Below are 24,757 nucleotides of genomic sequence, written 5' to 3' on the forward strand. Positions count from 1 at the left end.
CTGACGACCCCAACCCCTAACGACCCCAACCAGTAACGACCCCAACCAGTAACGACCCCAACCCCTAATGACCCCAACCCCTAACGACCCCAACCCCTAACGACCCCAACCACATGACCCCAACCCCTAACGACCCCAACCACTAACCACCATAACCATGTATTACTCTAACCACGAATGACTCTAACCTAACCTAACCCTAACCACGAACAAACCTAACGACCCAAACGACCCTAACCACAAACCCAACAACGAACGTCCTTAACCACAAACAACCCTAACATGAACGACCCCAACGACTAGATTAGGTTAAATGTAGTCTCACAAATCCGATTTATGATGAATACACTAAAATCTAAATGCTAGCTCAAATCTGAGTGAACCAGGCGTTTAATTTACTTCCACCTGAATATTTGTTTCAACCAATCATCTTGCAATAGGCGGGTATCTGCAAGTTTGTAATTGGCTAGCGAACACAAACTCGGCTAGAACTTTCCCCTTTGGATGAGAAGATGTTCTGAGAAAAGGTGTCTGTCAAGATTTCCAATCAACACTGTGGAGCTACTGCAGAAATCCACAAATGAGTTTCTTCTTCTGAGGAATATCTCCGCTACAAAACAGGAAACAAGGCGCGACTCCGCCCCTCGTCGTCATGGTTTCCTGCTCCGTTTCCTCCCAGAAGGTCTGCTCTCCCAGCGGAGAAGGAGAGACTCCTAAGAGTGAATAGCTCTTAGGAGGGACACCGCGTTCTACAGCAGTCATGCTAGCGGTCATATTAGTTAGTATTATTCTATTTTCAACTGAACTCTTTCTGGCTTTTAGAGAACAGATCCACACATTTACACAGATTCAAGGCCTTTCCCTCCTGGATTTAGTACGAAGTACCCCGCAGTAGGAAGTTGAGACCCACAGTCCTGGTCCAAGAGATGAGGAACACAGACCTGGTCCAAGAAAATGTGCCAGGTCTAACAGATACCTGAGATTATTTGTACAGTCTGCTATTGGGCTTCTTAACAAGCGATAGGTCAGGTGTATTTGTGTTCTTATCTATTTATTGCTCCATGTTTTTATGTGTCTTTTTGTATGTGTTGGCTTCATGTTGTAAACCAAATTTCCCCTTGGGGACATTAAAGACTTTTGAATTTGAATTGAAAGAGATGAGGAACACAGACCTGGTCCAAGAGATGAGGAACACAGTCCGGTCCATTCCTTGTCTTTCGGAGATGAAGTGAAATCTCAAAGCATAATTTCTTTCCTCTACTTTTCCTTCTTCTTCTGAAGTTATTGGGTGCTGCATCTTTCCTATTCAGTATTGTGTTGGTCCTTCAGACGATTGTGTTTTAAATTAGTCTGTAAGACGATTGTGTTTTAAGTTGTACTTAAAACCATTTGTTTCAAGTTGGTTTTTCAGACAATTGTGTTTTAAGTTGTCCTTCAGACAATTGTGTTTTCTGTTTGTCTTTCAGGCGATCATAACAGCCATGGGCACTCTGACTCCGCCCGTTCCAGTGGGTAACCCTGCCAACCAACCCAGAATTGACTACATCAAGAGCATCGCACCGCTCTCTGACTTTGAATACACTGAGGTGACAGACACACACACACACACACACACACACAGACACACACACACACACACACACACACACACACACAGACACACACACACACACACACATTCACAGTTAGTAACCATTGTAAATGAAGCCCCTGGGGTCTTGTCAGACACCTCAGTGGGTTTGTTTAAAGAGCCGGCCCCCCGGGTCTGGGATCCTGGTTACTCAGTTGGCTAAACATCCCAGCTCTCCTGGGTTAGCCCTAGCCACAACCCAGTGCAAATTATAAAATACACATGCAATAGAAATGCCAGATTAAGCTGAGAGGCTCTTTTTGTTTGTTATCGCTGAGTAACCCATCAGCACTCTCAGCTAGACTACCTAGAGCTAGACTACCTAGAGATAAACTAACTAGAGATAGACTCACTAGAGCTAGACTACCTAGAGCTAGACTACCTAGAGATAGACTACCTAGAGCTAGACTACCTAGAGATAGACTCACTAGAGCTAGACTACCTAGAGCTAGACTACCTAGAGCTAGACTCACTAGAGCTAGACTCACTAGAGCTAGACTACCTAGAGATAGACTCACTAGAGCTAGACTCACTAGAGCTAGACTACCTAGAGATAAACTAACTAGAGATAGACTACCTAGAGATAAACTACCTAGAGCTAGACTAACTAGAGCTAGACTACCTAGAGATAGACTCACTAGAGCTAGACTCACTAGAGCTAGACTACCCAGAGATAGACTACCTAGAGCTAGACTCACTAGAGCTAGACTACCTAGAGATAAACTAACTAGAGATAGACTACCTAGAGATAGACTACCTAGAGCTAGACTAACTAGAGCTAGACTACCCAGAGCTAGACTCACTAGAGCTAGACTCACTAGAGATAGACTACCTAGAGCTAGACTAACTAGAGCTAGACTCAGAGGCACCGAGAGACTCACTTGTGATATTCAGGTTGGCAGTTCAACCTGCGATCCCGGTCTTTGTTTTAGAATATGAAAATGATGAATGAGCAGAAGAACAGAAGAAGACAGTCAGCGTTCACAGTCAAACGTTTAAAGTTTACGTTTAAGTTTACTTTTTATTACTTAATACAAAGGTGCCTTGTATCTTTGCATTTATCATTTAATTATCAATATTGGTAATAACATTTTAGTACTGATACTAAGGATACCTTGGTTCTCTGCAGAAGACATAACAGCCGTGGGTGGACGTGGTGTTCGTGTCTTTAAGACAGTGTCATGCCAACGCGATAGTTTGTTAAGGGCTGTTTGTTTTAATGACTCTAATGATGTGATATAATGAGTTAACATGGGAATCCCTCTGTCTCTCTGTCACCTGAGGTCTAATTATCCAAACATCCCTCAGGACTCCAGAGACAAAACAAAAGCCTCATGTGTTTTCCAACCTGCCTCTTTGTTCCAACTTCAACCTTCAGCATCGCGTCTCTTTTTCAAATGGACCTGAGCCTACATAATGTGTTAGGACTAACTCTGAGCCTACATAATGTTTTAGGACTAACTCTGAGCCTACATAATGTGTCAGGACTAACTCTGAGCCTACATAATGTGTTAGGACTAACTCTGAGCCTACATAATGTGTTAGGACTAACTCTGAGCCTACATAATGTGTTAGGACTAACTCTGAGCCTACATAATGTGTTAGGACTAACTCTGAGCCTACATAATGTGTCAGGACTAACCCTGACACTATGTAATGTGTCAGGACTAACCCTGACACTATGTAATGTGTCAGGACTAACCCTGACACTATGTAATGTGTCAGGACTAACCCTGACACTATGTAATGTGTCAGGACTAACCCTGACACTATGTAATGTGTCAGGAGCACTAACTGTTTCTGACACCTCACATCGGAGGATCTTTCCCGCTGACGGAACCAGTCAGCTGTGTTACCCATGGTCATGTGATCCATGGTCATGTGACTCATGGTCAGGTGACTCATGGTCATGTGATTCATGGTCATGTGACCCACGGTCAGGTGATTCATGGTCATGTGACTCATGGTCACATGACCTCGTTCTGTTGAACCCCTCCCCTCTCCGTCCCCCCAGGAGTTCTTTGAGCACACGGACAAGCTGTGGGTGGACGAGGGCGTGAAGGCGTGTTTCGAGCGCTCCAACGAGTACCAGCTCATCGACTGTGCTCAATAGTAAGACCCACACACACACACACACACACACACACACACACACCAACACACACCAACACACACCAACACACACCAACACACACCCACCAACACACACCAACACACACCCACCAACACACACCCACCAACACACACCAACACACACCCACCAACACACACCAACACACACCCACCAACACACACCAACACACACCAACACACACCAACACACACCCACCAACACACAGGTCAGGTTAGGTCAGGGGTTAGGTCAGGTTAGGTGAGGTTAGGTCAGGGGTTAGGTCAGGGGTTAGGGAGAAATCAGCTTAACTACAGATTTTTCTCGATAAGAACATCACAATAATGTAATGTGCCGTGGTTTTGAGACACACTACTGCAGAAATAAAAACATCCCTTTAAAAAGAGAAAAACTGAATTATTTCAATATATTGACAAATGTATACATTTACATTTATTCACATATTTATATTTATTTATGTATTTATTAGCTCATTTATTTATTTCACAGCCATAATCATCAATCTATTTATTTATCTATTTATTTAATATTGCCTCAAAGGGCATTCCATACAAGGCACGTGAACTCTGCTCCATTGAAGATATGTGAAAAAAAAGCCATGCATCCACGTAATTCATTCACAAGTACTGCTGAAGGCAGTTTATCACAACCACCTGGAGATACAGGGTGTGACTACCACCGGGGAAATCATCTCATTCTCGTGTCTGGCTGTCAAAAACAAATCACTACGCACGCTCCCTGATTGACCAATCAGTGATCACCTGACATGCACCTCCGCGGAAAGGGGGGGGGGGGCGGGCATTGCTAAGCTCTGGGAGGACTGCACAGCCGTTTCTCAATACCAAGTACGCGGACTACGTTCTCGCGGACTTGGAAGTACGTACTTGGCAAGTCCGGACTTTCAAGTACAGACTTCCGAGAACGCGAGTACGCACCTGCAATTGGAACAGCAGCGGACTCGATGATGCATTCTGGGATTTTTAACGGTCCCAAGTCCACACGAGTCACCTCCGATGCATCCTCGGTAGAACGGCCTCATCGAGAACGCATCGAGAACACTTCCGGGTTTTACGACAGTACTCGCGTTCTCGCGTACTTGGAATTGGAACAGTGCTTGGGCTACCACTGATGACGTTTATCGAGAACGCAAGTACACGAGAACACACGAGAACGCGAATTGAGAAACGGCTCATGTCTTCACACCGCTGGGGCCATGGGTGGGGCCACACACGTGGAGGGCCACGGCTGTAGGGCTACAGGTGTAGGGCCACAGCTGTAGGGCCACAGGTGTAGGGCCACAGGTGTAGGGCCACAGGTGTAGGGCCACAGAGGTAGGGCCAAAGGTGTAGGGCCACAGGTGTAGGGCCACAGGTGTAGGGCCAAAGAGGTAGGGCCACAGGTGTAGGGCCAAAGAGGTAGGGCCACAGGTGTAGGGCCAAAGAGGTAGGGCCACAGGTGTAGGGCCAAAGGTGTAGGGCCACAGGTGTAGGGCCAAAGGGATGAGCCACAGGTGTAGGGCCAAAGGGGTAGGGCCACAGGTGTAGGGCCACAGGTGTAGGGCCAAAGAGGTAGGGCCACAGGTGTAGGGCCACAGGTGTAGGGCCAAAGGTGTAGGGCCACAGGTGTAGGGCCACAGGTGTAGGGCCACAGGTGTAGGACCACAGGTGTAGGGCCAAAGGGGTAGGACCACAGGTGTAGGACCACAGGTGTAGGACCACAGGTGTAGGGCCACAGGTGTAGGGCCACAGGTGTAGGGCCACAGGTGTAGGGCCAAAGGGGTAGGGCCACAGGTGTGGGGCCACAGCTAAACCTCCACAAATGTGCTGTCGCAGACGTGCAGTTTGATTTACCATGTTACAGTTTGGGATTAGATCCTTTTCCTGGGGTGGGGTCTTGCGGAGAAGTGTCGTTTTCCACACATCCCTGACCTGTGGGGGTCTGCTAGAACAACAGTCCACTTAGTGGTGGGAGCTCCACCTTGTAGAGAAATATGACACATCGCTGAATCTCTGAACACAGACGCACCATGTATGTAAAATCAGGCAGTGTTTCAAATATTAATCCTACAATTATTTAAAATTGTGTGTGTGTGTGTGTGTGTGTGTTTGTGTTTGTGTGTTAGTTTTCTGGAGAGGTTGGAGCATATCAGAAGCGTTGACTACATTCCGTCTGATCAGGTAACATATATACTACTACTACTACCAATGCTTCTACTAATACTCATACTATTACTATATACTGTATATAAATATATCAATATATCAATATATCTCATTTGTATCACAAATCAATGAAGGTAAAATGTGTTCTTCTCCCTGCTCCAGGATCTTCTGCGCTGCCGTGTTCTGACTTCAGGGATCATTGAGACCCGGTTTCAGGTGGACAAAGTCAACTTTCAGTGAGTTACCTGGTCACCTGTGGGTCTTTATATTTATCTAACCCTACTTATATATGTACCTAACCCTAACCCTCTATCTTTATCTAACCCTCCTATGTATCTAACCCTCCTATGTATCTAACCCTACCATGTATCCAACCCTCCCATGTATTCAACCCTACCATGTATCTAACCCTACCATGTATCTAACCCTACCATGTATCTAACCCTCCCATGTATCTAACCCTACCATGTATCTAACCCTCCCATGTATCTAACCCTACCATGTATCTAACCCTACCATGTATCTAACCCTCCCATGTATCTAACCCTACCATGTATCTAACCCTCCCATGTATCTAACCCTACCATGTATCTAACCCTACCATGTATCTAACCCTCCCATGTATCTAACCCTACCATGTATCTAACCCTACCATGTATCTAACCCTCCCATGTATCTAACCCTACCATGTATCTAACCCTCCCATGTATCTAACCCTACCATGTATCTAACCCTACCTCTATCTGTGTCCCTCAGTATGTTTGATGTTGGAGGGCAAAGAGATGAACGGAGGAAATGGATTCAGTGCTTTAACGGTGAGAATGTTACATGTCTCTACCTCTATCAACATGTCTGTCTACCTGTCTATCTAAGTGTCTCCCAAACTGTCTGTCTACCTGTTTACCAACCTTTATTATCTGTCTGTACACCTGTCTATCTATGTATACCTGTCTTTCTGTCTATCTGTCTGTCAACCTGTCCGTCAACCTCTCTGTCTTCCTGGCTGTCTGTCTACCTGTCTGGGTTGGTAGACACAGCGTGATAGATGAGCACGCTAGGAAACCAAAGAGTTAAATGGGTGTATGAGTGTTTGAGTTCACTGTGGAAGGGTCCAATCAAGGAACCTAACCTAACCTAAAGCAGTGGTAGGGTTAGGGTTAGGGTTAGACATCTGTAAGTGTTAGAAATGGATTGAGTTGGGGTTAGGGGTTAGAAATGGGTTAGGGGTTAGAAATGGGTTTGGGGTTAGAAAAGGGTTTGGGGTTAGAAATGGGGGCTGCGCTGGTAGCTGGTGAATTCAGAGGGTGAGCTTGTCTCTAATAAGAAACCTGTTGATTATTCACAGGTTCTCTATCATGTCTTCCTGGCTGTGTCTGACTTCTTGTCAGTATGTATCCAACATCATGTCTGTATGTGTCTAACTTCCTGTCTGTCTGCAGATGTGACAGCCATCATCTTTGTAGCAGCTAGCAGCAGTTACAACATGGTGATCAGAGAGGATAATTCGACCAACCGGCTTCGAGAATCACTGGACCTTTTTAAATCCATCTGGACAAACCGGTACAATTCAACTTGTCACCTCGTAAAACAGTCAGTACAGTCAGCCTCATGTAGAGGCTACTATAGAACAGTCGGTACAGTCAGCCTCATGTAGAGGCTACTATAGAACAGTCGGTACAGTCAGCCTCATGTAGAGGCTACTATAGAACAGTCAGTATAGTCACCTTCATATAGGAGTTACTATAAAACAGTCTGTACTGTCACCTTCATAGTTTTGATTGACAGCTAGTTAACAGGGATGTCGTTTTTATTGACGGATAGCCAACACGTGTTCCTTCTGTTTTGGATCCTCAGGTTTCTGAAGACGATCTCGGTCATTCTGTTTCTGAACAAACAAGACATGCTGGCCGATAAGATCCTAGCAGGAAAGTCCAAACTAGAAGACTACTTCCCTGACTACACCCAGTACACCCAACCCGTGGATGGTAATGAAGTAGTTAATACTAGGGGTGTGCAGCGAAGGCAGTGGTCTGTTTACGCTAACCATCAGTCTTATTGGACCTCAATAAACATCAGTAAAAATACTAGATTTAAACATGCTGGAGTTAAGCAAACATGCTAATTTACCTCCCTGGCTCTGGGCAGATTACCAAAACAGAAACATTACATATAATGTGTAAGTGACATAATACAAATAAACGAATGCAAAGAAACGGTGTGGTGCGCCCATATGGCACCCCACAGCCCCCTCTAGTGGTGGCCCATATGACGCCCCGGAGCCCCCTCTAGTGGTGGCCCATATGGCGCCCCCAGCTCCCTCTAGTGGTGGCCCATATGGCGCCCCCAGCTCCCTCTAGTGGTGGCCCATATGGCTACACACCCTCTAGTGGTGGCCCATATGGCTACACACCCTCTAGTGGTGGCCCATATGGCGCCCCCAGCCACACAAACTTGCAATCAAACTTTCATCCAAACTAACCGTCCTAAAGGCCAAAACCCATTAAGAACCAGACATTTTTAAGATCAATTATGTCTCAACGTTTTTTATGAAATCAAAGTTGGGTTTGATCACATTAAACAACCATGAACAGATAATACATCGACTGAGCATCATTTTGAAACCTCAAACAGGATTTACAATCTATGTATAGTAGCTAATGGAGGGTTACAAAGGATATAGATCAACTGCCTTCAATCAGAACTCACCGTCTTTATCGCCCTCTGGCTCGCTATCTTCATCAGGGCCTGATGCTCCGGAGTTCATCCAGAGGTGAACCCCGATGTGTGAAAGGCCTAATAAAGAGGTTAACCTAATAGAAAACTGCTGTTTCTTTAATAAAGTGTGTGCGTGTGTGTGTGTGTGTGTGTGTGTGTGTGTGTGTGTGTGTGTGTGTGTGTGTGTAGCTTTACCAGATGCTGGTGAGGACCCGTTGGTGACAAGAGCAAAGTTCTTCATAAGAGACCAGTTTCTGGTAACTTACACACTGTTACACACACTTTTAAACACTTATACAACGTAAAACACAATACTGCATCCTACAGCTCACTACAACACTACTATACACCTGTCAAAGACAAACACAAACACCAATACACTACTACACACACAAATACAAACTCATTAGACACTTATATTGAATATTGAATACAAAAAACCAAACCTTCAGTTGTTTTTGTCAGTTGTTTCACAACATGCTGTCGATTTTACCAGGTTACAGAGTCATATTGAGTTGTCCAATCAGGTGACAGAGTCATATTGAGTTGTCCAATCAGGTGACAGAGTCATGTTGAGTTGTCCAATCAGGTTACAGAGTCATATTAAGTTGTCCAATGAGGTGACAGTCATGTTGAGTTGTCCAATCAGGTGACAGAGTCATGTTGAGTTGTCCAATCAGGTTACAGAGTCATGTTGAGTTGTCCAATCAGGGTTACAGTCATGTTGAGTTGTCCAATCAGGTTACAGAGTCATGTTGAGTTGTCCAATCAGGTGACAGAGTCATGTTGAGTTGTCCAATCAGATGACAGAGTCATGTTGAGTTGTCCAATCAGGTGACAGAGTCATGTTGAGTTGTCCAATCAGGTGACAGAGTCATGTTGAGTTGTCCAATCAGATGACAGAGTCATGTTGAGTTGTCCAATCAGGTGACAGAGTCATGTTGAGTTGTCCAATCAGGTGACAGAGTCATGTTGAGTTGTCCAATCAGGTGACAGTCATGTTGAGTTGTCCAATCAGGGTTACAGTCATGTTGAGTTGTCCAATCAGGTTACAGAGTCATGTTGAGTTGTCCAATCAGGTGACAGAGTCATGTTGAGTTGTCCAATCAGGTTACAGAGTCATGTTGTGTTGTCCAATCAGGTGACAGAGTCATGTTGAGTTGTCCAATCAGGGTTACAGTCATGTTGAGTTGTCCAATCAGGTGACAGAGTCATGTTGCGTTGTCCAATCAGGAGTCTTGTTGTGTGTTTCAGACAATCAGCACAGCCAGTGGCGAGGGGAAGCACTACTGCTATCCCCACTTCACCTGCGCCGTGGACACAGAGAACATCCGGCGAGTGTTCCAGGACTGTCGAGACATCATCCAGCGCATGCACCTCCGACAGTACGAGCTCTTGTGATTGGTCCTGGAGAATCAGCCGGTCACATCATTGACCAATCAGGAAACAGACTGGAACATTCTAGTTAGTCCATAACATAGACACTGTATAATTAAAGACCAGTACTATTTATATTTGTAAAAGTGATCCGACCTGTCTGAACAGTGGTTAATATGCAGCTCCTGGTGAGAGATGACCTCTTCAAACAATGTGCCTCACTGCAAACACATCACAGGTCATCTACTACCTTCTAACCTGCTCACCCATTCAGGTAAAGGTCGGAGGTCGTCCTAATGCTCTGCAACCTGCTAACCAGTCCAGGTAGAGGTCAGAGGTCATCCTAATACATCCAACCTGCTCACCCGTCCAGGTAGAGGCCAGAGGTCATCTTAATGCTCTCTGACTGTCTAACCCGTCCAGGTAGAGGCCAGAGGTCATCTTAATGCTCTCTGACTGTCTAACCCATCCAGGTAGAGGTCAGAGGTCATCTTGCATGAACACTGAATGATGGATGGATGAACCACTGAACTCTCCATTCTAAAGTTCAAAAGAGTTTTTTACAACCTTAGCATTCGATTTATAAACAAAAGGGTCTATGGGTTTATTTATATACTTAAATACAGATAGGGAGCCCTCTTTATTTATTTGTATATGAAGGATGTAGCTTTAACAGATGCTTCATGTTATACAAAGTGGTGGTGTATATTTTCAAGCATGTTTCGACCAGCTGTCGGCTGGGATTATTAACTACACTAGTCAAGGATAACTACTAGTCAAGGATTAATATATGATATCACGCAAGCCTGTTGGTGACATAGTGACTCCTGGACAGCTGAACGTAGTGTTACAGGTGGAGTTTGTTTTGAAGGGAATTGTAATATACCGCCAGCTGGGCTTACGAAACTAAACATGTTATTGAATAACTCAACATGTTATCAATTTACTCAACCTGTCCAATTAAATAACTTTAATTAACCTGGTCAGCATGCCATGTTACCCTACTCAACATTTTACGATAACTAACATGTTATGTCAATTATCTCAACATGTCATGTTGACTAACTGAACATCTCATGTTAAGAGTCGAGGTGTACAAACGTGTATATGCATTTGCGTTGCAGAGAGCATCGTTTTGGAACCATTATAAATTGAGTTTTTCACGTGTGCTCTCTTTACGCGTATTTACGTGTGGGCAGAGCATCGCGTGAAACCTCTCCGTTATTTCATAGGACAATCGGAATGTTGTTGATGACGTGTAGAATGTTCGTCTCTCGACATACTAGTGTCCCCCATATCTCCGCCCAAGGTACAGTTTGCTTCGTTCTAGTTGGAACTCTGACGTTAAATGTAAAACTACAGTACAGTGAAACTCCACTGTTGAGTTTGGGTAGGCAAGTCAGAGAAACCCACTAGAGTAGGCTACATGTTGAGTTTCCAACCAAAATAATTCCATTCCTCCTTTTAGGCCGCGCCCCCAAATCAACTAGCTCGCTAGCTTTAGCAGTAGGTCTGCCTAGCCTTATGGTAGAGTTGGTCATTCATAATGAGGGCACAGGTAGAATGTGCGAAGGCAGCCAGGTAGGTAGACAGACAGGATGGCCCGAATGAAATGATTGGGCATGCTCATTAAAGACCTGCAAGCAGCCACAGATACCATATTGATTTCCTATTTTGTCAGCACATTTGACTAATGCCTCTCAAATGAAATGCTTAACACAGCGTTAAATATAAACAGTAGTTACCTGCCAACTTGTAGTTGAAACTCAAATGTTAAATAAAATTGGTACAGTTAGCTGCTAACTTGTAGTTGAAACTCAAATGTTAAATAAAATTGGTACAGTTAGCTGCTAACTTGTAGTTGAAACTCAACTCTTAAATATAAACGGTACAGTTAGCTGCTAACTTGTGGTTGAAACTCAACTCCTAAATATAAACGGTACAGTTAGCTGCCAACTTGTGGTTGAAACTCAACTCCTAAATATAAACAGTACAGTTAGCTGCTAACTGTTGAAACTCATCTGTTAAATGAGGCGCTTTATTAGTTAGTGCATTTTTACTCATAAATTGGAAACATGAACTGGGCATGTTTCTTTGTCATGTTATATTTGTTTATCTTCCTTGCTAATGCAGACATATGTTGGCATCTATCTGTGTTTTAGGAAGAGGTTTTATAGGCTACTGTGGGAGTTGTAATGTTTTTATGCACTACTGATGTAGCACTAGAATATTTAAACCTGGTGTAAAGGTACAACATGTAATCCCTCTGGTGGTGGCTTGGTTTCTTACTAATATATTTCTGTGGGACCTTTTTTCTAAATCAAATTGGTGAATGGGATTTCTTTTGTATCTTAATAAATTACAGAAAATGTACTGTAAATGATATATCCAGAGACTGAGCTGAATAAATAGGTTTCTCTGCACAATACACCTGTATTTAACCATAACCACCTGTATCTAACCCCAACTGTGGTCGACTAAGCTTAATGGAGCTGTGTATATGTATATGTAAGCTATATATACATATAACTAATGGAACATAGATATACAGTATGAGATCATTTTAAAGTGTGTTTATCAACTTTTCATCAAAGTTTGTACAGAATTCTATAATTATTTATAACTGCTGTCTGCTCTTTCATAATGTGAAGCTTTGACCTCTGAACTCTGTGCCTTTCCTTCATGGCGGTTGGTATGACTACAAGGTTAATTAACCCGTCTGAACCACAGAAGAGTCCAAACATCGTTTTTTAGTAATGCTTTGTGGGATAGACTTAAGTTAAATAAATAAATACATTAAAGTCAACTTGAATTTTTCATTTTTGGAACATAGCATTGCTGGGTATAATATAATAACCTATATATAAGCCTGTATACATATAGGCCGTCGCCTCGGGGACGCCCCCTTCTGGTGGCCGCTGGTCGCCCTTATGGAAAAAAATAACATATAATTTATAAATATAAATAAGATATAATAATAAATAAAATTGTCGGGCACCAGCTCTATAGGATAATTCTACGGTGTGTGGCGGTGTTTTTTCAATAAAGCAACTTCGTATAAGTGCCCTGAGGTCGGCTCACGCTCACACCGTAGTAACTGCGGTCACGCTTTCCACTTGGAAGCGCGTTCACGCCATGTGCACTTAAAAAAGTGATTGCGCATCTACATTGCTTTGTACGGTAAAGCTATTTTGAGCCATCAGGGACTTCATGGCGCAATCAGGTGCGCCTCGTAAACTCAGAGATATGGACTCGAATAACGAAAGTTGTTAAAAACGAGAATGATTAAATTTTTTCTTAATTTTCTTTGTTAAAATACATAATTTTGTCTTGCCCAATTTGCAAGCATTATGCAGGCAGATATAGAAAATGTATATCGAATCAAAATTTTTTTTTTTTTTCTTGTTGAACATGTCCCTAGGTTACCTCTGTGCTGATTTTCAAGTGTTACTCTAGCATTGTGAAGTAATTAGATGCTAAAATAATCCCCATTTATAAATGGGGATTATTAGTAATAATAGTATAGTAATAATTATTACTATACAGGCAGCTGTAACTCTCTCTCCCTGCCTCCCTTCTGCAGTCGCTCACTCACAGCAGAGCGAACCATCAAAACAAAGGTCAGAGTTCAAAGGCCCTAAACAAATTAAAAACAATAAACATCCCTCAATAATCTCTTTCCCTTTCATGCCTGTGCTAACATGCACACGCACGCACGCACACACACAGCCCCCCAATCACTAGGAAGAAAGAAAGATGAGCCATCCACTGATGGTTAAAAACCAACCATTTTTTAGGCTTTGGAAAAGATATTGATAAAATGTGATTGTTAATGCCTGTTTTTTAATGTGCAATATTAGTTCCATTATCTCACTGGTTTTTGTTTGTATCTCAGACGGTATTGTGAAACTCATAACAACCAGCAACAAACTCATTGCATCTATTTGCGTAAACGCCATCGACGACTACTAATGACACAACAGGGTCTTCAAGAGAGGTCCCATTTTGTAGGGGAAGAATTCCCCTTGGCCCTCTGTTTCGAGCGGCAAGGCGAAGCCTCTCAAAAGCGTTTCTTTATTTAAGTTTTATATATGAATCAGCTGAAAACCACAATGAATAAAGCAAACAACATTAAAAAGTATCTTTGCTCTGAAGAAAATAATACGAAACAGCAGGGAGATTTGAAATGACAAGCAACAGAGGATTAAAATATATATTAATTGCTTTAATTTGATATGGTCACCACTTACTTAATGGGTAGTACAGCATTACAAATCTGTGCAGCACCAGAGGCATCGTGTGTTTGAGATGAAGCACGTTCATTTTAACACCCTCCCACAGTGAGGCAGTGAAGACAAATAAAAATGACATCATTTACAGATAGTTCCCTAAAATATATAAAAGTGGCTGATTATTACATTATAATAGAAAATACAAAGTGGACAAAGATAATACATTTTATTTTTTTTCCATCCGATCAACAGGCAGACTATAAAACACCACGTAGCACGTGTATAAAATAAACAGTGAGCAATGTCTGTTTGATGAAGCAGAAATATATCAGAGAACTCCTTCAACTCTATTCATCCAGACACACGTGTCTGCACTCCTGGAAGGGTGCTCTGTGGACGTCCCTGCTGTAGTGTTGAAGTTGCCTCCCTGATTGCCATCCAATCGTCAGTCTGACAACCGTCCTCTTCCCTGAAGCTGGTCAGCCCCTCTAACAAGGCTCCCCTAAATGACATGTGAACGTTGAATCCTGTCCCCTAACCCAGTGTGACCCTGCTGTGTCTGATGCTACGGGTCATGAAGTCAGGAGGTTTAACGGTTTACCTCACAGCATTGAATCGTCAGAGGGTTGTCTTTCGTTGGCCTAAGAGTAAAAACAAAGAGTTAATATAAATAATAAATATTAATAACAGCTTCATGCAATCGGATTTGTGAAATTATAAACTCACTCATAAATTACCAAGAAATAACCAACTTTCTCAACAAATTTACAGTGGATGAAATGTGTAGGAAACATGTAATAAATGAAGGTTAAACTCGTTGTTTTACCTTTCTTTTACAATAGATGATGGCGGCGACGAAAACGCTAACTAGAAACACGACTAGAAACACGACTACAATCACAACTGTGCAATAAGATCCCCCTGGAACAGATAAAGAAAATGTTTATCATTCTTTCCATAATAAGATTGAGAATAATAATAACAATGACAGCAAGACACATCTTAATACCTTCACAATAAACATGATCTAGATAACAATGTTTTAAACCCAATGTCTAAGGTGGCTTATCAGTTACCCCCAGCATCAGCTAAGTGTTAAAACACAATGTCGCTTTTTCACACCACAGAAGTTTTAGCATCACACAGATTGCTGTAGTATTTTCACCAAGAGCCTACCTTCAATAGAGTCCTCCAGTATCTTCAGTTCAATCTGAGTTATGTCTTCTTCGTCTGCGTACCTGAGAGTACACCTGTACGTCCCTTCACTCTGGGCTGATGAGGTCACATTCAGCAGTAGGCTGCCTGATTCAGACAGGTCTCTGACATGCTGCTGCCACTCTGTTTCCACCACCTTCTCTTGTCCTGCTTGTCTTCTGAGGATGGTCTGGTCGTGGTTGAAGGTCCAGGTGATGTCATCGAACCCCGAGGCGTTACAAGGAAGTAACACCTCACTCCAAGGAGCACTTTGCATTGGAGCTGATTCAGATAGACACACAAGTGGGTGGACAGACCCAAGATATTGTATTGAAATTAGAAATTGGACCATGACTAGGCCTGGGCGATATGGCTGAAAGACATATCACGATATAACTTGATCATATTGATCGACATCGATAACTATTGATCATTTTAATGACCTAAAAAGACTAGGAATTACCATGCTGGATTTAAACACTTCTGTTTAACACTTAATATGACATTCCACTGTTATTCATTGATAAGTATTGAACCGTGTTTGTGTAACAAACCCTGCTGCTAGATTTGGTGGTCCAGTCTCTTATCAATATATATTGAACATGTTTTATATTGATATTGATCAAAAGTCTATCAAGATATGATAATTTATTGTTTTATTGCCCAGGCCTAACGACACATTTTTTCCTAATTTGACAGATGGAGGAGAAGTAAAATCCCTGACCAATAACGTCAATGGTCCAACTTCTCAGGCATTTTTCGACAAAATTAGAGTAGATGTTGCAGACCACAATAATTTCACAAAACAGCAGTATCTCTCATGTTAGCTATTAGTGAGCGTGACAGGCCACTTTAAGTTGCCGCCATTGACAATCTACATTTTACTTCTGACTGCTGCCCTTCTGGATTTAAAGACTTACGAATTTGCCTAATTGTGACTTTCCTTGCACTGTGTTCATTTTGGACTGAGCAGCTATAGGTCGTTTCTGTGTCATTGTAAACAGTCCTTATGGAGCCACCGATGTTAAAGAGTCCCTGGTCATCTTTATGGACATCGGTTGTGTTCTGGAGGACAGTTGCCGGGCGAGGTCTGACCGACCAGGTGAGCTGTGGTCTTGGGTAGATTCCTCCAGACTTACAGGTGACAGTGTTGTTCACTAGTACAATGTCCACTCTAGCAACAGGAGCTACAACAACATGGTACCGCATTAAAACAAGAAACTCAAAGAGCTAACGTTTTCTCAATACAACGTTTATATTTATTTATACATCCTATTAAAACAGCTCACCTCTCACTGTCAGGATGACAAAGGTCTCCTGGTTGTTCTGTGAAGTGCTGGCGTAACACAGGTACCTGCCCTGGTCCTGGAGGTTCACCCTGGCCAGGCGAAGGGATGCGTTGCCCCCTGAGATCTGGTCATGGAACAGGGAGGTCCTTCCCTTGTATAGAGGGTCCTGGTATCCCAGTTGGTCCTGGTCATCGTAGTAGGAGTGGACCTGAACATTCTTCCCATTCACCTTGTTCCAGTGGAGGAGAGTATCACTGTTTGGCTGGAAGCTGCAGGGCAGCACACAGCTCCCCCCAAACACACAGCCCACCTGGGGTTCTGGAGATCAGAGAATAGGGTGGTGTTGGAGGCATACTCATTAACTTTATAAGCAGGTCTCTAAAGTAATACTACGATGGTGATACCAGTTTATAAGTTAAGTTACTACTCCTTCATAAATTATCTTGAATCGCTCATAAAATATGAGCTATAGACCTCTGCAATCTTTGACATTGAAAGACGACTATATCCTCTTAACTAATCCAGACGACAGACTTATGTATGCTATCTGATACCTTTTTAGAGTTTATTTTCTGTTCAGCAACACATTTTTCAACATAATGACTATCTTTCCAAGTCTGCTTTTCTCTCTCGCCTTCTCTGACACTTCTCCCCACCTGAGAACCTGGGTTAATCTTTAGAGACAGCTTTGGTTTCTGTATGAGCAAAGTTCAAATGAGGTCAAAAATGATACGAGCAGAATCCAGTGATTCTAGTACAAAGTGAAAGAAACAAAGTTTCACATTTAATCAATGAACAATACATTTTTTAAAGTTGTATTTCATTTGATTATTTTCAACATGATTAGTAAAACCTAAAATATATATTTGTAGGTTTAGAGTTCTGGTGCTACACCAAATATCAAGCATAGCAAACCAAACATAGAATAACTCTTGATATAAGCTTTGCCAGAGAGACGGTTTATATTCGGTCCAGCTTACCTCCCTGACCAACGACCAGCCCTGTCAGTAACACGACCGTCTGAATCACAACACTGCCCAGCGCTGTCATTGTCTCTGGCTTCCTCTCTCAGCTGTACCTGTTGTTGGTCTGCTGACAGGACCAGGACACTCCAACCTTTGACCTGGACTGATTAGACTTCATGGCTGCCACTCATTTTATTGGCTTTGGTATTTTACAATACGCGTTATGGATACATTTGTTATTTAAATTATTTAAAAATAAGTATAAAAAGAAAAATGTGACAAAAAGTGATCATGTAAAAGCAATTAGGGGTATGTTACATTGAGTTCAAAACATATCATTTCAGAGATCTGAGGTTTGGTTGAGTGGAAAGAGGCATTTTAATTGTAAGCAAACTTGTAAATTGTTTAATTGCGGGGCAAACAATAAGAGAAACTTTTCTGTAATCCGTTCGGAATAGTGGGACTTGGAGAAATATTATAATAAAATGTCCCAAAGTCAATAATAATTGCTAAAGTCTAATTGTGGAGGGGGGCGGCGTCTGGCCTGTAGGGGGAGTATGGAGCACCGGGTCTGCTGGGGCAATCAGGAAGTGTGTATTTATGTGTCTGCTTTGCATTTCAGTAGGGGGGAAAACACTGCAGAGAGCGGAGAGACGCTTAAGCGGACAGGAGAGACAGCGGCCAAAGGGGCAGAGAGCCTGAGAGCCTGAGAGCCTGGCCGCCGTGTTTTTGGACACTACCGATCAACTTCTTTTGCTATATGATTTACTTGTTGTTCGCTTTTGAGCATTAAAAGCGAACCGGCTGGATCAAACGCCAACTCTGTCTCCGCCCACTCATTGACCCTGCTACACTAATATTAGAATACTGGACGATTTATTGGCTTAATATACGGAAATTCATCATTCAGATTTGATGGATTGATCAGGTGTAAATCAGAACTTAAACACAAAGGACATTGAAAGAATGTTTAATCAGAGGAATATTACACGCTAACAGCATGGAGTTGAGAAATAAAGGACAAAAGAGGATTTTATTTTAATAATTTTTATTTTATTTATTTTATGTGGACATCACAAGTAAAATAATAGTTTAAACATAAAAAACTGCACAGCACCAGATGCAGTGTATGAGTGTTTGTGGCAAAACAAAATACACATCACACTACACAATATTATATATATATATATATATATATATATATACATTACACAATACACTACATTGTTTTTCAAAACATATTCGAAAACACATCTGAAAATGACACCTATAATGTAATCCGTTGGAGGTGCTTTTGTTTTAAATGTGTGTAGAAGTCCAATGCCACAGACTGTACACTAAGATAATGGACGCATATTACAATTCACCCATTCATAGCCTAAAAGATTAATTTAAATTGATCTCAATGCAAACAAAAAAAAATCAGGATCATAAGGATGACAAAAAAGTCACCTCTTGTCAAGTGACCAAACAAGAAATATTTGTGCTTTTCGTCAGAAAACTTTCAATTCCATTCATCCAGATACATGTGTCTGCACTCTTTGATGTGTGCTCTTTGGTGGTCACCAAGGACGTCCATGTTGTTGTTGTTGTTGTTGTTGTTGTTGTTGTTGTGGCGCTGAGTTTGCCTCGGTTGTACCCATCACATTGTACGTTTGACCTTTTCAAAGTCTTTCTCTGGTACAGAATAAATATATCCTCCATGTCCATCTCAGATGAAGACACCGGGCAACATAGCAGCCAACTCTAATCCTAGTGGAGGACTCAGAGGTCAGAATCAGCCCCTACCACACCCAGTCAACTTCTAAGTACCGCAGTAGCACCTGATTGGGATATATTGGTATTAATTACCTCACTGCAGCTTTAACATTCATTAACACAACTCACTTGCTGCAGGCTGTGTTTCACTAGAGGGAGCTGTAGTGGATGTCTCTAGACCTGCAGGCTGTGTTTCACTAGAGGGAGCTGTAGTGGATGTCTCTAGACCTGCAGGCTGTGTTTCACTAGAGGGAGCTGTAGTGGATGTCTCTAGACCTGCAGGCTGTGTTTCACTGGAGGGAGCTGTAGTGGATGTCTCTAGACCTGCAGGCTGTGTTTCACTAGAGGGAGCTGTAGTGGATGTCTCTAGACCTGCAGGCTGTGTTTCACTAGAGGGAGCTGTAGTGGATGTCTCTAGACCTGCAGGCTGTGTTTCACTGGAGGGAGCTGTAGGGCTGGATGTGGTGCTGGATGTTGCTAGACCTGCAGGCTGTGTTTTACTGGAGGGAGCTGGAGTGGATGTTGCTAGACCTGCAGGCTGTGTTTCACTGGAGGGAGCTGGAGTGCTGGATGTGGTGGTGCTGGATGTTGCTTGAACTCCAGGCTGTATTCAAACATACAGTTCAACCAAATTATTACACCACCACATTAAGTCCTTTGTCATTCTACTGCATATAAGGTAGCACTGTACATATAAACTTTATATAATTGACTAAGGCCAATTATTAACAAGGTGTAACTAACATTCAACAATAATAATAACAATAATAATAATAACAACATAGCAGTGTATTAGCATTTGCAAGAGACTGAACGTACAAGCTCCAGAGAGAGGAGAGGTAAAGATTGCTCTTCTCCATCAGATGGGGACACTGGCAGATGATCCAAGACAGCTATAGAGAAGATAAAGTTACTATTACAAGCAAAAACATGTAGCTGCTTGGTGGATAAAACAGTTTCCTATTGGACTTAATTGAAACAGCTCTCATCCTTGCTGAGAAACAGCTTTTTCAGGCAAAGATGTAATTTGATTATTTACGGTCTGCTAATAATTTGCTGGCCGGATCAAACTGATCAATGGGCCGGATGTGACCCATGGGGCAATAGCCCTGCCTTATTTCAACTCTTATAAATTACTAAATAAAGATTTGACGAGTCAGACCCTGCTATGTCTGAGGGTCTGAGGGTACGGTGATAAAGTCAGGAGGTTTAACCCTTAACACAGACAACTTCCTCAGTCTTGTCCAGCCGTGCTCCCTCATAAGAAGGACCTTGGTTCAATCTGACCAGATGGTCTCTGGGGAAGCATTGTTATACTTCAGGAGATGTAGACGGATGTTATATGATGGTCGAAGTACCGGATTGAGGGCTTTCGTTGAATTTTATTCTCCTAAGAGTAAAAAGAGTTATATTAGTATTAAATGGCTTCATCTCAATCCTATTTGTTAAGCCACACAGTCCCACATCACAAATAAATTACCCGGAAATAACCTCACCAACTTTCTCGACAAAATCTCAGTGGATAAAAGGTGTACATTAATATTTACCAGATGATGATGATGACAATGATAACTGCAAGGATGACTACTGATATGAGTGTCCAATGTGTTCTATTGGATCCCTCTGAAACAGAGAAAGAGAAGTTGATTATTTCTTTCACAATAATAATAATAATTTGATTTATTATTATTGATTTAATTTTTAATAGTAGTATAATAATTACCAATATTAACAAGAGGTACAATATACATTCAAGTAGCTCATTACCTAGTCAACAATGTTTTCAACACAATGTCTAAGGTGACATTTTTTTCTTTTACATTTGATAATTGACATCATCAAAGTATTTTAAGCCTGATAACGCTTTCACACCACAGTTGTTTTAGCATCACACAGATTGCTGTAGTATTTTCACCAAGAGCCTACCTTCAATAGGATCTTCCCGTATCTTCAGTTCAATCTGAGTTACGTCTTCTTCGTCTGCGTACCTGAGAGTACACGTGTACGTCCCTTCACTCTGGGCTGATGAGGTCACATACAGCAGGAGGCTGCCTGATTCAGACAGGTCTCTGACATGCTGCTGCCACTCTGTTTCCACCACCTTCTCTTGTCCTGCTTGTCTTCTGAGGATGGTCTGGTCGTGGTTGAAGGTCCAGGTGATGTCATCGAGCCCCGAGGCGTTACAAGGAAGTAACACCTCACTCCCAGGAGCACTTTGCATTGGAGCTGATTCAGATAGACACACAAGTGGGTGGACAGACCCAAGATATTGTATTGAAATTAGAAATTGGACCATGACTAGGCCTGGGCGATATGGCTGAAAGACATATCACGATATAACTTGATCATATTGATCGATATCGATAACTATTGATCATTTTAATGACCTAAAAAGACTAGGAATTACCATGCTGGATTTAAACACTTCTGTTTAACACTTAATATGACATTCCACTGTTATTCATTGATAAGTATTGAACCGTGTTTGTGTAACAAACCCTACTGCTAGATTTGGTGGTCCAGTCTCTTATCAATATATATTGAACATGTTTTATATTGATATTGATCAAAAGTCTATCACGATATGATAATTTATTGTTTTATTGCCCAGGCCTAACGACACATTTTTTCCTAATTTGACAGATGGAGGAGAATTAAAATCCCTGACCAATAACGTCAATGGTCCAACTTCTCAGGCATTTTTCGACAAAATTAGAGTAGATGTTGCAGACCACAATAATTTCACAAAACAGCAGTACTCTCTCATGTTAGCTATTAGTGAGCGTGACAGGCCACTTTAAGTTGCCGCCATTGACAATCTACATTTTACTTCTGACTGTTGCTCTTCTGATATTCAAAGACTTACGGTGTTGCCTCATCGTGGCTTTCCTTGCACTGTGTTCATTTTGGACTGAGCAGCTATAGGTCGTTTCTGTGTCACTGTCAACAGTCCTTATGGAGCCACTGATGTTAAAGAGTCCCTGGTCATCTTTATGGACATCGGTTGTGTTCTGGAGGACAGTAGCCGGGTGAGGACTGACGGACCAGGTGAGCTGTGGTCTTGGGTAGATTCCTCCAGACTTACAGGTGACAGTGTTGTTCACTAGTACAATGTCCACTTTAGCAACAGGAGCTGCGACAACATGGTACCGCATTAAAACAAGAAACTCAAAGAGCTAACGTTTGCTCAATACAACGTTTATATTTATTTATACATCCTATTAAAACAGCTCACCTCTCACTGTCAGGATGACAAAGGTCTCCTGGTTGTACTGTGAAGTGCTGGCGTAACACAGGTACCTGCCCTGGTCCTGGAGGTTCACCCTGGCCAGGCGAAGGGATGCTTTGCCCCCTGAGATCTGGTCATGGAACAGGGAGGTCCTTCCCTTGTATAGAGGGTCCTGGTATCCCAGTTGGTCCTGGTCATCGTAGTAGGAGTGGACCTGAACATTCTTCCCATTCACCTTGATCCAGTGGAGGATCGTATCCCTGTTTGGCTGGAAGCTGCAGGGCAGCACACAGCTCCCCCCAAACACACAGGCCACCTGGGGTTCTGGAGATCAGAGAATAGGGTGGTGTTGGAGGCATACTCTTCATTAACTTTATAAGCAGGTCTCTAAGTAATACTACGATGGTGATACCAGTTTATAAGTTAAGTTACTACTCCTTCATAAATTATCTTGAATCGCTCATAAAATATGAGCTATAGACCTCTGCAATCTTTGACATTGAAAGACGACTATATCCTCTTAACTAATCCAGACGACAGACTTATGTATGCTATCTGATACCTTTTTAGAGTTTATTTTCTGTTCAGCAACACATTTTTCAACATAATGACTATCTTTCCAAGTCTGCTTTTCTCTCTCGCCTTCTCTGACACTTCTCCCCACCTGAGAACCTGGGTTAATCTTTAGAGACAGCTTTGGTTTCTGTATGAGCAAAGTTCAAATGAGGTCAAAAATGATACGAGCAGAATCCAGTGATTCTAGTACAAAGTGAAAGAAACAAAGTTTCACATTTAATCAATGAACAATACATTTTTTAAAGTTGTATTTCATTTGATTATTTTCAACATGATTAGTAAAACCTAAAATATATATTTGTAGGTTTAGAGTTCTGGTGCTACACCAAATATCAAGCATAGCAAACCAAACATAGAATAACTCTTGATATAAGCTTTGCCAGAGAGACGGTTTATATTCGGTCCAGCTTACCTCCCTGACCAACGACCAGCCCTGTCAGTAACACGACCGTCTGAATCACAACACTGCCCAGCGCTGTCATTGTCTCTGGCTTCCTCTCTCAGCTGTACCTGTTGTTGGTCTGCTGACAGGACCAGGACACTCCAACCTTTGACCTGGACTGATTAGACTTCATGGCTGCCACTCATTTTATTGGCTTTGGTATTTTACTATACGCGTTATGGATACATTTGTTATTTAAATTATTTAAAAATAAGTATAAAAAGAAAAATGTGACAAAAAGTGATCATGTAAAAGCAATTAGGGGTATGTTACATTGAGTTCAAAACATATCATTTCAGAGATCTGAGGTTTGGTTGAGTGGAAAGAGGCATTTTAATTGTAAGCAAACTTGTAAATTGTTTAATTGCGGGGCAAACAATAAGAGAAACTTTTCTGTAATCTGTTCGGAATAGTGGGACTTGGAGAAATATTATAATAAAATGTCCCAAAGTCAATAATAATTGCTAAAGTCTAATTGTGGAGGGGGGCGGCGTCTGGCCTGTAGGGGGAGTATGGAGCACCGGGTCTGCTGGGGCAATCAGGAAGTGTGTATTTATGTGTCTGCTTTGCATTTCAGTAGGGGGGAAAACACTGCAGAGAGCGGAGAGACGCTTAAGCGGACAGGAGAGACAGCGGCCAAAGGGGCAGAGAGCCTGAGAGCCTGAGAGCCTGGCCGCCGTGTTTTTGGACACTACCGATCAACTTCTTTTGCTATATGATTTACTTGTTGTTCGCTTTTGAGCATTAAAAGCGAACCGGCTGGATCAAACGCCAACTCTGTCTCCGCCCACTCATTGACCCTGCTACACTAATATTAGAATACTGGACGATTTATTGGCTTAATATACGGAAATTCATCATTCAGATTTGATGGATTGATCAGGTGTAAATCAGAACTTAAACACAAAGGACATTGAAAGAATGTTTAATCAGAGGAATATTACACGCTAACAGCATGGAGTTGAGAAATAAAGGACAAAAGAGGATTTTATTTTAATAATTTTTATTTTATTTATTTTATGTGGACATCACAAGTAAAATAATAGTTTAAACATAA

General features: G+C 42.1%; 3 protein-coding genes and 1 long non-coding RNA gene across 7 annotated transcripts in view; 1 reads left to right on the forward strand and 3 right to left on the reverse strand.

Annotated features, from left to right (window-relative positions):
- Positions 1 to 10,362, forward strand: part of gnal (guanine nucleotide binding protein (G protein), alpha activating activity polypeptide, olfactory type) — a gene marked incomplete at its 3' end in the record, with an annotated part of 12,051 nt that extends 1,689 nt beyond the window's left edge. The window contains exons 4-13 of one of the 2 annotated variants that reach the window (XM_084475327.1): positions 1,467 to 1,586; positions 3,645 to 3,742; positions 5,884 to 5,938; positions 6,086 to 6,159; positions 6,680 to 6,738; positions 7,363 to 7,483; positions 7,778 to 7,908; positions 8,828 to 8,895; positions 9,893 to 10,035; positions 10,296 to 10,362. In XM_084475327.1, the coding sequence (XP_084331453.1) occupies positions 1,467 to 1,586; positions 3,645 to 3,742; positions 5,884 to 5,938; positions 6,086 to 6,159; positions 6,680 to 6,738; positions 7,363 to 7,483; positions 7,778 to 7,908; positions 8,828 to 8,895; positions 9,893 to 10,035; positions 10,296 to 10,362 (936 nt within the window). The other variant, XM_084475326.1, reaches the window with a different exon arrangement.
- Positions 1 to 17,850, reverse strand: part of LOC311355560 (V-set domain-containing T-cell activation inhibitor 1-like) — a 204,691-nt gene extending 186,841 nt beyond the window's left edge. The window contains exons 1-5 of one of the 3 annotated variants that reach the window (XR_014637468.1): positions 17,711 to 17,850; positions 16,731 to 17,048; positions 16,362 to 16,628; positions 15,424 to 15,723; positions 14,849 to 15,168 (exon numbers count right to left, since the gene is read on the reverse strand). Coding sequence is in view for 2 of the 3 variants with exons in the window: in XM_084475330.1 (XP_084331456.1) it covers positions 15,056 to 15,168; positions 15,424 to 15,723; positions 16,362 to 16,628; positions 16,731 to 17,048; positions 17,711 to 17,780 (1,068 nt within the window). In the remaining variant the exon portion in view is untranslated. Of the gene's footprint in view, positions 1 to 14,483; positions 15,169 to 15,240; positions 15,724 to 16,361; positions 16,629 to 16,730; positions 17,049 to 17,710 lie in introns of those variants that run through there. The other 2 variants (XM_084475330.1, XM_084475331.1) reach the window with 2 other exon arrangements.
- A 1,933-nt stretch (positions 17,851 to 19,783) lies between these two features.
- Positions 19,784 to 21,015, reverse strand: LOC311355567. Its single transcript, XR_014637472.1, has 4 exons — positions 21,001 to 21,015; positions 20,812 to 20,843; positions 20,273 to 20,346; positions 19,784 to 20,057 (listed from the first exon to the last, which is right to left on the reverse strand). It is a non-coding gene; the product is annotated as an uncharacterized lncRNA (long non-coding RNA).
- Positions 21,016 to 21,090: 75 nt separating this feature from the next.
- Positions 21,091 to 23,803, reverse strand: LOC311355562 (V-set domain-containing T-cell activation inhibitor 1-like). The gene is made up of 4 exons (XM_084475332.1): positions 23,671 to 23,803; positions 22,689 to 23,006; positions 22,320 to 22,586; positions 21,091 to 21,679 (listed from the first exon to the last, which is right to left on the reverse strand). Exons 1-4 carry the CDS (start codon positions 23,738 to 23,740, stop codon positions 21,342 to 21,344), a joined length of 993 nt encoding a protein of 330 aa, XP_084331458.1. The 5' UTR covers positions 23,741 to 23,803; the 3' UTR covers positions 21,091 to 21,341.
- Positions 23,804 to 24,757: the final 954 nt, after the last annotated feature.

The sequence above is a fragment of the Micromesistius poutassou genome, assembly GCF_964030765.1.
Source record: "Micromesistius poutassou genome assembly, chromosome: 11".
Lineage (NCBI taxonomy): Eukaryota > Metazoa > Chordata > Actinopteri > Gadiformes > Gadidae > Micromesistius > Micromesistius poutassou.

What these genes read in the sequence shown, in the direction of transcription:
- LOC311355562 (XM_084475332.1), bottom strand. Translation starts at nt 23,740, where the DNA reads ATGACAGCGCTGGGCAGTGTTGTGATTCAGACGGTCGTGTTACTGACA. An exon ending in TGTCATCCTGACAGTGAGAG is followed by an intron (nt 22,587 to 22,688) that starts GTGAGCTGTTTT and finishes ATGTTGTCGCAG; the next exon opens with CTCCTGTTGCTAAAGTGGAC. An exon ending in AGCCACGATGAGGCAACACC is followed by an intron (nt 21,680 to 22,319) that starts GTAAGTCTTTGA and finishes TATCTGAATCAG; the next exon opens with CTCCAATGCAAAGTGCTCCT.